The following is an 18,340-nucleotide window of genomic DNA, read 5'->3' as shown; positions in this document are numbered from 1 at the left end:
AAAAGTAGGGAAGGGCAGAATGGATTGATTTAAAAATAGTTATGGTCAATATTTTTCAGAGCTTATATTTCATTATAATTTTCTGTAATTTAAGGGAAAATAACTTTATAAACAAACCTTTATGGAGGCTTTTAACATAAACCAGCAATCCATTACGATATAGTGGATCATCGTGGCTATCGACAATTCTCTCTCCGACCTGACACACACGCCTTGATCTACCCACCAGAGATTTAATTGCACTGCTGATACCTTCTACATCACAGGTCATTACATATCCTCTACATACACCTATATCTTCTTCTATTCTTTTCTCTGAAAAAAAAAATGTTATATATATCAATTTCTTATTGACCAAAATGTACAATGAGCTGCAAAAGTTTCTTACCTGTCTCCATCTTTGATTTCACCTGGATAGATTCATGCACCATGAAGCTAGATCTCTAGTGAAATATTGCATTTTTTTTTTATCACATTTTAAAAATAACTAAAGTTTTTATATTTGCATACTGAATAGTTCGTTTAAAAAGCATTGTTAGTCAACCTATAATTTTCTTTTTGTAATTGAAGTAATCTTTGTTTTGAATAATCCACCCTCAAATAGATTTGTATGTTATGTGTTGTTATTTATAGGCTCTTTGCTAACTTACACCATGCAAAATTTAATTTTTTGTTGATGATAAGTAAAAAAACTACTTACCAGAAACAGCCATAAATATCTGAGGGTCAGTCATTTCATCCAGGATTTGCATCAAACTATTCAACTCAAAAGACCATTCTTTCATTAAAAGCTTGACATGACGGACAGCCATCTTGTCCAACTGGTCCCTTGCCATACATAGAGCTGCTGGTACAATGTCAGGATCCAGTCTTTCAAGATGACATACACAAGTTCTAATTACTCTGACACCTGTAAGATATTCACATATAATATTTGTAAGAAAATTTTAAAAAGTATAGCCATTTGACCAAACTAAACCTAACTATTGAAAGGTCCAATTGATGTTTCCATGTGATTGTCGAATTTTGAACATCAAATACATGTTTATCCAAAACAGGGACAAGACTATATGCATGTTAATATGAATGTACCTATAAATGTTGTAAAACATTTGGTGAAAAAAGAATTGAAGTTAAAAAAAAAAAAAATCAAAGAGCAGAATGCTCTGAGGGATATGATTGCCATAGTTTTCATTGACACATGTATAGCAGTTCTGCCAACTTTTAATTAAGCAAATGCATGAGATTTGCCCAAAATTGAAAAGATCAAAGAGGGAAAAAAATAGATCCAAGGATACTGCCGCAAAAAAGCATGAACATGCGTGAGTCTCAGCCCTAGTACAGCTGGATAGTATTATTTTCAAAACTAATTCAACTGCACATGCAAAATGTAATAATCGGAATAGTCACTCAACTTTAAAAATAGCCAATCCCGAATACAAGTGTATGAGCAATGTACTTATTCTGTTTCATTTTTGTACTACATTTTTGTACTATCAATTCCAAGTTTACTTTTCACAGCAGTCACTGAGAGTGAGAGAAGGTATTTCACTTCGTATCTTATCACTGTTAATTCTACGAGGGACCCCATTTCTAACTCTTTAAATATTAATTTCCTTTGGGTCCTTGGGCATGACTCCTTTCCGTACACACTCCTCTGTTTATAAATTAAGATCGTTTTTAATATAATACGACGTTTTTGACATCTAACGAGTTAATTTTTCTTGACGAGTCGTTTTGTATTTCGATTTTGACGGAAAATACTTCCGGAAGGGAGACAACTCAAAACGATAATATGGAAGACTCCATTTCGGCTGAAGGGGTGTTATAGGTAAACACTACATTTATTTTAATTTAAATGATGCATATGATTTGAAATTATGCAACAACAATAACCCTCAATAGCAGACAGACATAGAAAGAGTCCCATGAGTTTCAAATTAATCAATGAAGCGGGGATTCCAGAGCAACCACTCAATCTGATACCTCTTGAAATCAAGAAAACTATACGCATGCGCATTAATACATAAACAAACCTGCGACTTGCGACTTGGAACAAGAACGTTTATCAAATGATATGATGAATGGTTCTCTATTTCTTTATGAGAGTACAGTATCTAATATCAGTTTAATAACGTTAAAATATGGAAAAACTCCACTTCAGTTCTTATATGACAGAAATAGAATTATCAGAAGTCAGAGAACTCTCGCATTTATCAAAACTGGGGAATTCCCTCTGACGTGTTTCTAAATTTATAAACACACTAAATATAAATACTGCTTACTTCTGATTTTCCATGTTGTTAAAAACACGCATATAGGTCAAGGAAAATATCAAACATGACGATTATGAGAAGAACATTACAGGAAAGTTGTTTATGTTCAATCCTTTTGCCTGTTTTTACCTTTTAAAGCAAGACAATCATAAGAATCTGAGATGTTACTGAATGTTTAGAATAAAACGGTTGACGTGAGGGAATGCAGCCCTGAGTCAACGGTAAAAGTCTACAGATTGCTTGAAAGCAATCGTATCGCAAAAAAAAAAGAATGTACACTTTCCTATTATAAGGTATCCATCCAGCAATTTGCAAACGTTACAAATCTTTAATTTTCTGTCATAATCTACTAATATTTTATTGTTTTTTTTATATTTTCAATCACATTGTGTACAAGTTTCATAACATTTGGTTAGAGCAAACTAAAGTTAGGGAATGGAAACCAATTTCAAGGTGTTAGTGTTTATTGAAAGTGTTGTTGCATTTAATGATGAATTAATGATTACAGAAAAGACGCCACTCTAAGTGGTTAAACATATACAAAATAAGTCTCTGCAAGTTGAAGGTGTTAACTGGTGAATTGAATTAACAGAAAATTTAGCCACTCTGCATAGATAATATATACATATATATTCTTTAATGTGGCTTCCACTAAATTAATTAATAAAACTTATAAATCTTACGTGTGGCATCAGTTGAGCTAGCTGCGGCAAAGCTTGCCACTTGACACATTTTATCTGCATGTTCTTCAAACTCTGTTATCAAAATGTCATTTTCTCCTATAGACTGATCCTGACGTACAATAAAGTATTAAATTAAGTCAATATGAAAATACACACACAACTGATAACTAGAAATTGTCAAATTGTTCCCCAAATAGTTTACAAATAAGACATTTATCAATTTCTGTTTGCTTTAAAAAGATCTGAATTCTTTTAAATAAAATGACACATCAGATTATTTTTTTACCTCTATATAACATGTTTACAAATTCTATAACAAAGTTATTAGAACATTTTGTCTTCCAGATGTCCCAACCAAATATCTTTTCTTTTATTTTTTCTATTCAGCAATAGAATATCTTTATAGCTGCAGTTGAAACAACCTTTCAAAAATTTTGGGTCCTCAATGTTCTTCAACTTCGAACTAAATTGGCCTATAAACTTTCTTTACTCATTTTGAGCGTATGGAATACAAAATCATATTAAATGTATCTTTGATGAGTTTCTTTTCCTATTGATAATTTCCATTACTCTAAGAACTATGTTGTGATGTCATAATGTATAAAAAGCAGAAACGTAAATGAAAATGAAAGATGTTCATGTACCTGTTTAGGATACATAGCTGCCTTTATCAATCTTTCTATAGGTTCTGTTGTTTCTTTGAATATATCTACTATCAAATGAAGTAAACTCATGTTGACGTTCTTCTCCAGTTCACAAAACTCATCAATCAATGATTCACAACACTCATCGTAATCCTCTCTGTACAAAATGAAATTTGATTATACATTTAGTGCTGTGTTTTCATTATTATTCTGGGAATAACATTTTTTCATCCATAGTTGGTATGGGTGATCAAAGAATCTAAATGTTCAACAATGTACAAACATTATGAAGGCTTGAATACAAAATTTAACAAATCATGAAAATATAGTTTCTCTCCAATCCACAAAAAATAAATGAATCCACAAATCCACAGTAATCTAAATTTAGGTTACTGTCAAAGAACAATCTAAATATAGATTACTGTCAAAGAACAATCTAAATTTAGGTTACTGTCAAAGAACAATCTAAATTTAGGTTACTGTCAAAGAACAATCTAAATATAGGTTACTGTCAATCTAAATTTAGGTTACTGTCAAAGAACAATCTAAATTTAGGTTACTGTTAAAGAACAATCTAAATTTAGGTTACTGTTAAAGAACAATCTAAATTTAGGTTACTGTTAAAGAACAATCTAAATATAGGTTACTGTCAAAGAACAATCTAAATTTAGGTTACTGTCAAAGAACAATCTAAATATAGGTTACTGTCAAAGAACAATCTAAATTTAGGTTACTGTCAACAATTAATCTAATGAGTATTCAATTACCTTTTACAATAAGGGAAGGCCATTTTTAGCTATAATGCAATATAAACAAGATCGCAAATGCTTAAGTGTCTTGCTGCCAAACTGATCATGGCTTAATTTTATGTTGAAATCTTACAATTAAATAAAATCTAAAGTATCACATAATCGTAACATATATTATCAAAGATCCATAAAAATGAGATCAAGGACAAGACTGACATGTATACCTGTATTTCAATAATTTCTAATTGTATCATTAAAATCAGAAACAAATATAACAGAATATATTTGGACACATCTTTAAATAATTTAATTTTGGATGTAACGCGTCTTCTGATTGGCTGACATTACTTTGTTATAAGCCCATAGACATAATTTAGTCCTGTTTTTCTACGGTTTAAAATGGAATTTAGAATTAAATTATAAGAAATGACTGTAATATTTTTTCTGTCTATTCGAAATAACATAAAAAATGTGGTGCACACTGTTAAATAACCCGCTACGCGCGTTATTCAGTGTGCACCACATTTTTTATGTTATTTCTTCATAGACATAAAAAATATTACAGTCATTCCTTAAATATCTTTTGATTGTATCTAATTATGCCTTTCTGTTGCTTATAACTTTTTAAATGTATTGTTGGTGACACTTGTTCTTCTTTAAGTTCATTACAAATATACTGACCTCATTCTCTGTATATCTGTTTTCTCTTTGATGGTAATGGACAAGGCTAAAACACGACCTTTCAGTTGTAAAATCTACAAATAATAACATCTTTATCACATTAAAAACTGGTTTCAATGGCACTTACGCATTTCTCATTGGCAAACATCATGAAAGTACATGGATATTCTTATACATATGTATTCTTTTCAATATTAACTTTTGTTTTTTTACCTATTAAAATATTAATCTCCATCTGACAGTTGTTGTATAAATTCTCAATAGGGTTGAACATGACATTCCACAATGCTCTACAAAGTTGTACTTGATATTGCCCTTTTTTTTTAGTGTCACAGATGAGTCTTTGGTAGACGAAACTTGCATTTTTTTCTTGCCATTAACTTAGGATTTTGATTTGATTGTACTTTGGTTTAAGAGAATAAAGATATATATATGTATCAAATCAAAAAGAATATTATATATGATCATGATGATGTTGAATTGAAGTATTAAATCAGTGCATTATTATAAACTATAATTTCTACTCACCCTTTGACAATTTATGATAATAAGATTTCTATATGTGTCTGTACAAAGATGTGCCACCAACATACTATGTCTTATAATTCCTTCTGTCCAACTTTCTACATCTATATCTAAATCCTCTCTGTTTTCTGTAGACAGTGCTTCTAAAATCTACAATTGTTTTGCATCAGTAACAATGTTTCTATAATGCTAGATAACAAATCTGCACTAATAGGGATTCCTTATTAATTGTTGGGTACCAATTTTCATGGACTTTGTAGAATAAAATAAAATATAAATTTCCTATATCGTTGCTGTTATGCAAAAACCCTGTATCTAAGGTTTTGATAATTTTACTTTAGGCAGTAAAAACTGAAATCTTTTAATCCATTATTTAGAATTAGATATGAATGTTTCACTGTATGCGAAAATATCTGATCTTCTAACCAATCAATTACCAAGACGAGCAAATATTTTTGCACCTATATTGTATTTATAAGCTATATTAGCTTTTAGAACCTGAAACTGATAAAACTGTACCTGTTATAATGTCAGCTGCCTTGCCATGTGTTTGTCTTTTGAGATACAATATTTTCCCACAACAAAATGTCTCACCAATCCAACTACACTTTTTTGTCACATGTCAGAATTCAGGTTAATGATTGGTTAGAAGATCAGATATTTTTGTATAAAGTGGAACATACATATTTAATCCTAAATAATTGATAAAAAGGTTTCCGCAAAAAATTGAGATACAAGGTTTTTGCATAACAGCAACAATATAGTCTTGTACAAAACCTTTGCAAACCCCTGAAATCAAGTAGCCATATAAAAGCAATTTTTCTTTTCACGAAAATTGATACCCACGAAAATATTTGTATCAATAGTATTTGTATGCTCTAATATACATAGAGATTCATAAAACTGAAATATATACCTGACACTATGGAAAATATTTATCTTGATGGATAATAGTGTGATCACTTCAGCTCATCAATGAGGACATACATAAAAAATCATAAAATTAATGTGAAATGTACAGCTTATTTTTTTCTTTTCCAATAATTTGTCATAAAGTTGGTAAATGTTTGCCTTTGTGAATGTTTAAGGACGATTTTGAAATAAAACATACCTGATCAATTTTAGAAACAAAGTATCCAGGTTCCTCTACATCTAAATAATCTTCTTCAGTAAATTTGTTTTCTATGGCCTCAACTATATCTCTTACTGCAGACAAAACTTGGTTAATCACATAGGACTTGCTCACCTGTCAAGAAGTAAGCATTTAATGGTAATCCAAGATTATAAATGTTAAAACTAGGTGAAAGAAACTCTTTTCAGGATTTCAGATATCATGTACAGTATTCATCAAATAATGGAACACAGTTCTAAAATATGTTCCTGCTTGCAATTTATTGACACTTATGAAATTCAGATTTACTCCAATTGTACTGTCATGACTATGACTGCATTTTAGGTCTAGGACTTTTTCTGTTCAGAAAGTCTTTTTAATAATATATAAAACCCTGATTCCCTCTTGGTGAAATAACAATCATAGTACGATTCTTAGCTACCTACATTATTTATACCAGCCTATTGATTAAATTGGTTGGAAAAAGATAATTATCTGTTAATCAAGCATTTTAAGTAATACATGATGGATGCTTATTCACAAGTAAATAAATATTAATTTGAATAAATTGAATTATTCCATATTGCTAAAACTTTAGTAGGTTTTTCTATATGAATGGGATTTGAATAAACAAGCATATTCACCTGTGGAAAAAGTATATTCAACGCGCAAAACATCGCATGCTTTTACGTGTATAATTCAGGTAAACAACGTTTGATGAACAATTTGTTTTGGTAAACATTATTCATTAGATACATTTCTCTCGGGAATATGGAATAAATAATTACTGTCATTTGTTTCGATAAATTTGTGGTTTAATTGACTTTTGAGAAAACTGATTTTCACTTCGACTGCACATTTACCTCATCAAAAGACAGTAATTGTATAAATTTATTGAATAACTGTTTGTTTCTGTGAGATAGGAGAGAAACTTGCATTTTCTTTAGAGATGTTTGTTCAAATTATTTTCAATCTTTTTTAACATTTTGAATAATAAACAAATGTTATGATTACTACTGGATCTGCTAATTTGTACAAATATAATGAACATACGGTAACATTGTAAAAATGCTTACATGAGCCTGTGCATTGCTAGGATATTTAATACAACTTTGTAAAGCTACACTTATTGATGGAATGGATTTCTTCAGTAAATTGAGTGCTGTAATTATTTTCTCCCTTTGTCTATCTTGACACAGATCTTTTTGTCTCTTGTTTGCTAAAGATGTCAGAATGGAAGTAGTATCTGTAAAACTCTGAAAGTAAAACCAAGGTAAAGATGTAAGAATGGAAGTTGTATCTGTGAAACTCTGAAAGTAAAACCAAGGTGTGCTAAAGATGTAAGAATGGAAGTCGTATCTGTGAAACTCTGAAAGTAAAACCAAGGTGTGCTAAAGATGTAAGAATGGAAGTCGTATCTGTGAAACTCTGAAAGTAAAACCAAGGTGTGCTAAAGATGTAAGAATGGAAGTCGTATCTGTGAAACTCTGAAAGTAAAACCAAGATAAAGATTTTAGAATGGAAGTCGTATCTGTGAAACTCTGAAAGTAAAACCAAGGTGTGCTAAAGATGTAAAAATGGAAGACGTATCTGTGGAACTCTGAAAGTAAAACCAAGGTGTGCTAAAGATGTAAGAATGGAAGTCATATCTGTGAAACTCTGAAAGTAAAACCAAGGTGTGCTAAAGATGTAAGAATGGAAGTCGTATCTGTGAAACTCTGAAAGTAAAACCAAGGTGTGCTAAAGATGTAAGAATGGAAGTCGTATCTGTGAAACTCTTAAAGTAAAACCAAGGTGTGCTAAAGATGTAAGAATGGAAGTCGTATCTGTGAAACTCTGAAAGTAAAACCAAGGTGTGCTAAAGATGTAAGAATGGAAGTCATATCTGTGAAACTCTGAAAGTAAAACCAAGGTGTGCTAAAGATGTAAGAATGGAAGTCGTATCTGTGAAACTCTGAAAGTAAAACCAAGGTGTGCTAAAGATGTAAGAATGGAAGTCGTATCTGTGAAACTCTGAAAGTAAAACCAAGGTGTGCTAAAGATGTAAGAATGGAAGTCGTATCTGTGAAACTCTGAAAGTAAAACCAAGGTGTGCTAAAGATGTAAGAATGGAAGTCGTATCTGTGAAACTCTGAAAGTAAAACCAAGATAAAGATTTTAGAATGGAAGTCGTATCTGTGAAACTCTGAAAGTAAAACCAAGGTGTGCTAAAGATGTAAAAATGGAAGACGTATCTGTGGAACTCTGAAAGTAAAACCAAGGTGTGCTAAAGATGTAAGAATGGAAGTCATATCTGTGAAACTCTGAAAGTAAAACCAAGGTGTGCTAAAGATGTAAGAATGGAAGTCGTATCTGTGAAACTCTGAAAGTAAAACCAAGGTGTGCTAAAGATGTAAGAATGGAAGTCGTATCTGTGAAACTCTTAAAGTAAAACCAAGGTGTGCTAAAGATGTAAGAATGGAAGTCGTATCTGTGAAACTCTGAAAGTAAAACCAAGGTGTGCTAAAGATGTAAGAATGGAAGTCATATCTGTGAAACTCTGAAAGTAAAACCAAGGTGTGCTAAAGATGTAAGAATGGAAGTCGTATCTGTGAAACTCTGAAAGTAAAACCAAGATAAAGATTTTAGAATGGAAGTCGTATCTGTGAAACTCTGAAAGTAAAACCAAGGTGTGCTAAAGATGTAAAAATGGAAGACGTATCTGTGGAACTCTGAAAGTAAAACCAAGGTGTGCTAAAGATGTAAGAATGGAAGTCGTATCTGTGAAACTCTGAAAGTAAAACCAAGATAAAGATTTTAGAATGGAAGTCGTATCTGTGAAACTCTGAAAGTAAAACCAAGGTGTACTAAAGATGTAAAAATGGAAGACGTATCTGTGGAACTCTGAAAGTAAAACCAAGGTGTGCTTAAGATGTAAGAATGGAAGTCATATCTGTGAAACTCTGAAATTTAAACCACTGTCTAATCAATATGGATTAAGGAAATCACTACTCTGTTTCAAAATAGCAAGCTTTTCAAAAGACTGTTATAAATTAATTGTACAATGTATATAAATAAAGGAACTAAAAAAGCAGAGAAAAATGAAGGATCTGTGTGCTTGTTTTCAAGATATAAGCCATTGAAAATTAGGTGGGAAACAGTTCTTTTCATACAATTAATCAATGAGTGATATATTTCTCCTAGAAGAAATTTAAAGGTCCTGGTGAATGAACTATACAGAGAACAATACCTGTTGTATTTGTTAGATGGGACAATAGAACTCACAAAAGTTTAAATCGACAGGTAACTTGCAGGTGAATCTATGGAAAACTATCATAGGGTTCGCTATAACATTTAATGATTAGCAACTTTTTTCTTTCGACACATATCAAGGATTTTAAAAGATTTTCAAATATGGCTTTTCAAACTATATGTTATAAAAATTAAAAAGTAGGGGTTTATGCTGTTAGCTGGGATTTTTTTTTTAAGAAACTACATGATAAAACCACAGAGGATTCAAATATCTGGCAAATATTAAAAAGAAAATCATAAGTTAATTGATTCTGACTTTCTGCTTTAATATGGACAAGACCTATAATACAAAATCCTTTTCAACATGTGTCTTGTTTATTAATATTATTACCTTAAATCTAGATAACAGATCAGTCATATTATCAACATGACTTAGAAGTCCAACAGCTTCTGAGACAGTATGGGCTGCAGCCAGAATTCTCCTAACTTCATAATCATCAGACACCAGTAACACCTACAAAATAGTAAACAATATTGTTTTCACATGAAAATTAATCCAGTTGACACAGTTGAGGGTTCTTTTTTGTTGCAGTTAGTGATAGTGAATAGTGAATTTACACTTTTGTGTATCTTTTTGCTTTTATAATAAGAAATAATAATATTTACTATTTATTTATCTCTTAAATGTGAAGTTTGCAAAAATATCAATTTCAGCATAATACAGGAATTCTTCTTCAACTTTATTTTTTAACTGTTCATTCTGGGTTTTTTTTTTTAGCCAATTCACAATATATCATTATTCATAAAAAACAATGAATTTTCTGAAATACTTTAATTCCATTCTCAGTTAATGAATGTTGATTGATTTGTTTTAATAAATTAACAATGTAATCTTATCATGTGCTAAAATCTTTTAAAGAGTTGCTAATTTTACTACGTTGTTTTTATTTTCATATTTGAACTTTTATCAGTAAAAGTTAAAAATGCAATTAAATATCTTCATTTGTTTGCTTTTAAATACTTGACATCATTAATCCAAGAAAACAAATTTGTTTTTAACTACTAATGGCAAATATAGCAATGTATAGAATGAATATCAGGAAAAGATCAAGTTTCTGCGAATTCAAAATGAACTCTGTTTTCAACCAGATAGCTGTGCTGAGTCAGATTTTTTAACCCAATGCAAGAAGTTTTTTCATTATTCACTTCAAAATAATCAGGAAAGCAACTAGGATTTCATGGACTGCATCTTACTTTCATTGTTCCTTGAAGAACATTCTTGGAGGCAGTTATAACTCTACTCTTATTTTCTTTACTGGCTGAGGCTGTTACTCTCTGTGATGCTATGTATAAATCACTGCTAGATAAATCTAAGATCTCACAGGCACTCTCCATCTGTCTCTTCAGCTCCTATTGTAACATATAAGTAAATATATTAAAAACATGTACAAAATCTATAATCTTAAATTATGATTCCTGCCTTGGAGTTTAGTTCATGTTAGTGTTACTTAATCTTTAGTTTTTGTGTAGTGTTTTTAGGACTTTTGTCTTTTTGACCATTTTTGTGTGACTCATTGTTTTTTATTGCCATCTTGCATGTGTGTTGGTATCTAATCAATGGGGTTTTGTAATTTTGTAAATAATTGAAATTTTTATTTGAAATAATGGTATAAACAAAACTACATTCAACAATTCAATTACATGAACTAAAACTGTGAAAGTACTTTTATTCGTGGGGAACCAATTTTCGTGGTTTTCGTGGATGACTGTATCCACGAATATAAGTGCGCAACAAAATAAAACAACCATTTTCCAAATCAAGACAGGGAAAGATCCCCATGTAGAGCTAATTGTATAATTGTAAATCTCAAATACATGTAGTTATGCTTTAAAAATATTATCTCTAGTGATGACACACCTCTGGATTTAATATTATCTCTAGTGATGACACACCTCTGGATTTAATATTATCTCACGTGATGACATACCTCTGGATTTAATATTATCTCTAGTGATGACACACCTCTGGATTTAATATTATCTCACGTGATGACATACCTCTGGATTTAATATTATCTCTAGTGATGACACACCTCTGGATTTAATATTATCTCTAGTGATGACATACCTCTGGATTTAATATTATCTCTAGTGATGACACACCTCTGGATTTAATATTATCTCTAGTGATGACATACCTCTGGATTTAATATTATCTCTAGTGATGACACACCTCTGGATTTAATATTATCTCACGTGATGACATACCTCTGGATTTAATATTATCTCTAGTGATGACACACCTCTGGATTTAATATTATCTCTAGTGATGACATACCTCTGGATTTAATATTATCTCTAGTGATGACACACCTCTGGATTTAATATTATCTCTAGTGATGACATACCTCTGGATTTAATATTATCTCTAGTGATGACACACCTCTGGATTTAATATTATCTCTAGTGATGACACACCTCTGGATTTAATATTATCTCTAGTGATGACATACCTCTGGATTTAATATTATCTCTAGTGATGACACACCTCTGGATTTAATATTATCTCTAGTGATGACACACCTCTGGATTTAATATTATCTCTAGTGATGACACACCTCTGGATTTAATATTATCTCTAGTGATGACATACCTCTGGATTTAATATTATCTCTAGTGATGACACACCTCTGGATTTAATATTATCTCTAGTGATGACACACCTCTGGATTTAATATTATCTCTAGTGATGACATACCTCTGGATTTAATATTATCTCTAGTGATGACACACCTCTGGATTTAATATTATCTCTAGTGATGACACACCTCTGGATTTAATATTATCTCTAGTGATGACATACCTCTGGATTTAATATTATCTCTAGTGATGACACACCTCTGGATTTAATATTATCTCTAGTGATGACACACCTCTGGATTTAATATTATCTCTAGTGATGACACACCTCTGGATTTAATATGAAGCAAGTCAAGGAACTAAGGCTTATTGAAAAATAGTTCACTTTACAAAGAAATGCACACTTTAGCTGTACGTATAATGTTGAATTTTTTGATAAAATTATTTTAAATTAATTTGATTTTCCAGCCAAAATTTAGCAGGTTTTTCTACAGTTTAATACAGTCTGAGATACAAAAAAAAATAGCTATATAAATCATAAGATATCAGATTTTTTTCTCCGGTTTAACTATCTCTAGTCGATTTAAACATTAGTTTGAATCTTACATCATCTGAAGTCTTATTAGCTCTTTCTTTTCCTAAAGTCACAAGACGTTCCGCAGCCTGCATAACCATTTCAGCACAGGGCCCCATATCAGTTTGTATGCCATCTGAATGGTCAAGAATTATTAACAATGAAATCTGAAAAAGGAAAAAATTGGGAAACAGTTAGTGATATATTTTAAAGTGTCCAAAAGATAATTTCTGACACACATATTGACTTGACTGAGTATAAGAAAATGTGGTGTAAACATTGAAATAACTTGTACAGGATATACAGGAGAAAAAAACTTTCTCTATCAAAATTTATAAAAAAAAAAAATTAAACTTTAAACTTTTGAAGACTCATATGTAGTAGTTAAGATCTTGCAGAATGGTGTTCAATGGTGTTAATTACATAATTATGTTTATTGTTAATTTTGACATCAATATGTTTTTTTTATATCTTGTTTTTTTTTTGATTGCATTTTTTAATAATGGACACATGGAAGGATTGTCATGAACAAAATAAGGCTGAAAATATAGTGGCCATCTACAGAATGAATGTGCTGATACAATGATACATGTGATATGACACAGACATAGGATTCCCACTATCATTTTCTCTGTTGATCAGTGGACAGTGAAATTGGTGTCACAACTTGTTCAATCATCCTATTCCCACTTTTTATAAATCTGGTAAGAAACATTCAAATTTCACGAGGGAATAGGAGGAAAACTTGTGCAAACAAAGGATTATACTGTACATTTGTATACACATTGTTTAATAATTTAATTTTGGATGTAACCCATCTTCTGATTGGCTGACGTTATTTTGTTATGAGCCCATAGACATAATTTAGTCATGTGACCGTGACATCATCAGCGTTTTTTCATGGTTTTCTACGGTTTAAAATGAAATTTAGAATTAAATTATAAGAAATGACTGTAATATTTTTTCTGACTATTCGAAATAACATAAAAAATGTGGTGTACACTGTTAAATAACCCGCTACGCGCGCTATTCAGTGTGCACCAAATTTTTTATGTTATTTCTTCATAGACAGAAAAAATATTACAGTCATTCCTTAAATAAACTTTTAATTGACCAGTGTTTTTTTGGATAGGTAATAGGTTATTTTTGTGTGTGTATGAATTCTGTGTTTTTAATATAAATAGATATGAAAGAAATAGGAACAAATATAGGGGGAGGGCCGCTCCAGTCCAGTCATGCTTCAGTGATTCCCTATATAATCTACCAAATTAATTTGATTAAACCCCCCCGGATCTGCCTATGATATACAAAATACTATATTTACATGTACAAAAATGTATATCATAAAAACATAAAAACAAATTAAACATAAATAGATATTAATGCCATTCTTAAAAGAATTATGAGAGAAAAAATGTAAACAATCAGCAAAATTTAAAGGACTTTATAAAACTGTGTTCTTAAAATTCCAAAAAAAAAATCCATGAAAACTTAACAGTCTAAAAATAATCGATATAAAAAACGCCTCCCTCTGTCTAACATGTCTAAATAAGTTATGCAAGTTTTGGCACATTTGTGCATAGCATTTACATTTTGGCACTCAAAAGACAGTTTCTCAGGATTCATATAAACATTAAAATTCTCATCTTCTGACACTATTTATGTGTTCATAGAGTTCGTTCCTTAATTTTCTATAAAGTGGACATTCAAGTAGTACATGTTCCTCAGTTTCCAACTTACTATCACACATACAGCAGGTCTGCACATGCTCTTCATTAAGCAGGAGATAACAGTGTTTTTAACTTAATTTGTTACCACCACTATGTCTTGCAGAAACTTGATGGAGATCATCTGACCATTTGTTTCTAAAATCGGTTAAAAGTTTATATTCTATTTTAGCTACATGTACATGATGTAACACCGTAGTTTTGTAAATGTTCGTGTCATTGTACCAGTCACTAATATTACACGATTCAAACTGCTGATAAAGACTATAATTTCCTTGTTGAGGTATCTATCCATATGCTCTTCTCTTATCTGTTGTTGACTATGATTGTGTATACCAGTTAGACATTGGCTGGTATTAGACTGTATACCAGTGGATATAATGCAGTCAACCATTTGGTGAAAATGTGTAAAGCTTGAATAGGCTTGGACAGAAGTAAAATGTACCTTCACTATACTATTATATGGTTCATTTTTGTATCTGCTGCTGCTAAAGATTAACACACACCAAACTATGTTGTCTGTTAACAAAAATGTGCTACCTTTGGCATGTTTGGTAATATGTCCTCAGATACCCTCTATGATGATTTCATCAACGTTTTTTTTTTAACTGCACAATAGTACTAGCATGACTAGGTTTGTTTTGCATTTATTGTACATGGAAATCTTGTAAGATGGGAAGTGTTTTTTTTTTTATTATCTACAGGGTTCTCTCTATCATCAACTTATGTGTTTGGATGGCAATTTTTTAGATTTAATTCAATGAATTTTTAACCTTATATAATATTGCTTCTGTTTATCTGACTTATTCTTTATTCTAAGGTAATCCTTTGATGAAGAAAAAGCAACTTCTACAGTGAATTATTTTTATTTTTTTACATGATTAAGCTTTCTTTCAAAAATACAGGTAAATTCTTAGGTGAATTTTTAATTAACATGATTAACCTTGATTGTTATAAAAACAAATTGATTATCAAAACATTTATTGTTCTTTGCTAGTGGAAATAGAAGGAATAGTGATTTTTTTAAAAGTGGGAATAGGAGGAAGACACCTCACAACTCTAACTAATTTGGCTTTAAAATTAGAAAGATGATATCATAATATAAGGAACATGTGTACTACTACTAAGTTTCAAGTTGATTGGACTTCAACTTCATCAAAAACTACCTTGACCAAAAACTTTAACCTGAGGCAGGGCAGACAAAGTCTAATAAAATCAGCACCTGCCCTGGTCAAATAGTCATTTCGGCACCCAAGTCAAATACATGCATTGTATATATTTTGGTCAGTATCCTTTGCAAAAAGATGAAAATAAAGATCCTGTTGTCCAGAAATATTGACTTACAAATGTATTAACCATTTTTTGGTGGTTCCAGTATGTCATGTATGTACATTTTCCTTCAACATAATTTGTATCCAATGTACGTATTGCCTATTGCCGTATTGGATATTTGTTATGCATGTTTTAACAAGTCAAAAGCTTTTAGAATTATTGTTGATTTAATGATGTTTTAATTTTTCCTGCAATTAAAACGAACAACTAATTGTTGAATCGACTTTAAATAGGTGTCGATATGACTTTTTCTAGACTATTATAGTCACTATATATATATATATAGCCTATAGGTGCCGATTTAAGTTGACTTGTACCCAGACAGACGAACGAACAAACGCACAGACTAATAAACATGATGCCCCTAGGTGGGACATAATAAGGAAAAGGTTAAACAAGAATGTGTCCAAAGTACACGGATGCCCCACTCGCACTATCCTTTTCTATGTTCCATGGACCGTGAAATTGGGTAATTAACTAATTTGGCATTAAAATGAGAAAGATCATATCATAAGCAACAAGTGTACTAAGTTTCAAGTTGATTGGACTTCAGCTTCATCAAAAACTGCCTTGACCAAAAACTTTAACCTGAAACTCCCACTTTCATTTTCTATGTTCAGTGGACCGTGAAATTGGGGTCAAAAGTCTAATTTGGCTTAAAAATTAGAAAGATCATCTCACAAGCAACAAGTGTACTAAGATTCAAGTTGACTGGACTTCAGCTTCATCAAAAACTACCTTGACCAAAAACTGTAACCTGGACGGACGGACGGAGCCACAGACCAGAAAACATAATGCCCCTCTACTATCGTAGGTGGGGCATAAAAAACAGTATTGGTCGATGTCCATACGCATATATTTTTGGAGAATTAAAAAATAAATCGTCTGCCACATCACAACATTTTTGTGAGCTGACTAACGCTGGGTTATACATCTCACCTGTGACGCAATTGGTGCTAAAACTCGTTCTACTGATTTTGTTTGTACTAAATTTGACAAGAGTCCACATGTAACTTCCATCTGAATTTAAAATTGTACAAAACAAGCTGAAACTTTTTGTTATCACCGTACAAACATTTTCAAAACAATCCTCGGCTTTTTTCTTCGTTTTAATCGATAAAACCCGTCTTACCCGATAACACAAGGTTTGCACTAAATAAGTATGCGGTTCCGACCTAGGCGCATACGTCTAATACTCTTTATTGTGTAATATTTTAAAATTAATATTAATTGAATTATCAATACTTTGGCACCATAACTGGTTAATAAAACTAACCAAATATATCTTAAATTACCGTCTATACAACCTTTTCTATATAGATTATACTGTTGTATTTTCCCGTTTAAATGATTTTACTCTAGTAATTTTTGGGGCCCTTTATAGCTTGCTTTTCGGTGAGATGCCTAGGTTCCGTGTTGAAGACCGTACCTTGACCTATAATAGTTTACTTTTATAAATTGTGACTTGGATGGAGAGTTGTCTCATTGACGCTCATACCACATCTTCTTATTTATTGTCACTTTTTAATTGCCTGTATCAAGGATTTGTATAGCCTGAATTATACAAATCTTTGCCTGTATTTTTGCTAAATGAAATTTGGTCTGTGTACAATAATGCCAAAATATAAAAAAAAAAATAAAACTTTGGGTAACAATGCAATTGTTTAAAATTATATGAAACAAGCTTTTTGTTATTCTAATGGTATATATCATATATATTTTTTTAAACAATGCATGGCAAATAATTATACTAAATAATATAATCCCTATGTATTTACTAAAAGTTTATCAAGAATTATCGACATTTAGTATTTCGTTTGGTTATTGTTTATTACAAGCTAATTAATTTTCGAGTTTGTTACCGAACTCGTTGAAATTGATAAACAAACCAAACAAAACACGTAGGGCACGTGTCAAATACGTGAATTGGTATACATAACTATGGTAAAAAAATATATATTTTCAATGCGTTCCCATTTGTTAATAATAAGTTGTCCGTAACAGTTGTTAAATGCTTTAATGTATTTAATTTTTACAAAGAGAATAACTTTTTACTACTAACTTTCCGAGTTCCAGTGAACGTTTGCTGAAATTCTTTCATCGCGCTTTCCCCTCATACTTATCACTGCAAACGGTAAAATATCGGCGAATTAGTGAATCCAATAGC

At 31.2% G+C, this 18,340-nt stretch overlaps 1 protein-coding gene across 2 annotated transcripts in view; it reads right to left on the bottom strand.

The window, feature by feature from the left end:
* The window catches only part of LOC143072834 (uncharacterized), a 51,124-nt gene extending 33,843 nt beyond the window's left edge, over positions 1-17,281 (bottom strand). The window contains exons 1-12 of one of the 2 annotated variants that reach the window (XM_076247941.1): positions 17,113-17,281; positions 13,147-13,281; positions 11,155-11,310; positions 10,292-10,414; positions 7,746-7,925; positions 6,670-6,804; positions 5,562-5,708; positions 5,034-5,107; positions 3,604-3,760; positions 2,960-3,068; positions 701-910; positions 118-315 (exon numbers count right to left, since the gene is read on the bottom strand). In XM_076247941.1, coding sequence (XP_076104056.1) covers positions 118-315; positions 701-910; positions 2,960-3,068; positions 3,604-3,760; positions 5,034-5,107; positions 5,562-5,708; positions 6,670-6,804; positions 7,746-7,925; positions 10,292-10,414; positions 11,155-11,310; positions 13,147-13,281; positions 17,113-17,193 — 1,705 coding nt within the window. In that variant the 5' untranslated portion in view covers positions 17,194-17,281. The remainder of the gene's footprint in view (positions 1-117; positions 316-700; positions 911-2,959; positions 3,069-3,603; positions 3,761-5,033; positions 5,108-5,561; positions 5,709-6,669; positions 6,805-7,745; positions 7,926-10,291; positions 10,415-11,154; positions 11,311-13,146; positions 13,282-17,112) is intronic. The other variant, XM_076247942.1, reaches the window with a different exon arrangement.
* Between the last annotated feature and the right edge of the window lie 1,059 nt (positions 17,282-18,340).

Source organism: Mytilus galloprovincialis, chromosome 4 (genome assembly GCF_965363235.1).
Source record: "Mytilus galloprovincialis chromosome 4, xbMytGall1.hap1.1, whole genome shotgun sequence".
In the NCBI taxonomy this organism is placed as follows: domain Eukaryota; kingdom Metazoa; phylum Mollusca; class Bivalvia; order Mytilida; family Mytilidae; genus Mytilus; species Mytilus galloprovincialis.
This window is presented reverse-complemented; position numbering and strand designations above follow the sequence as displayed.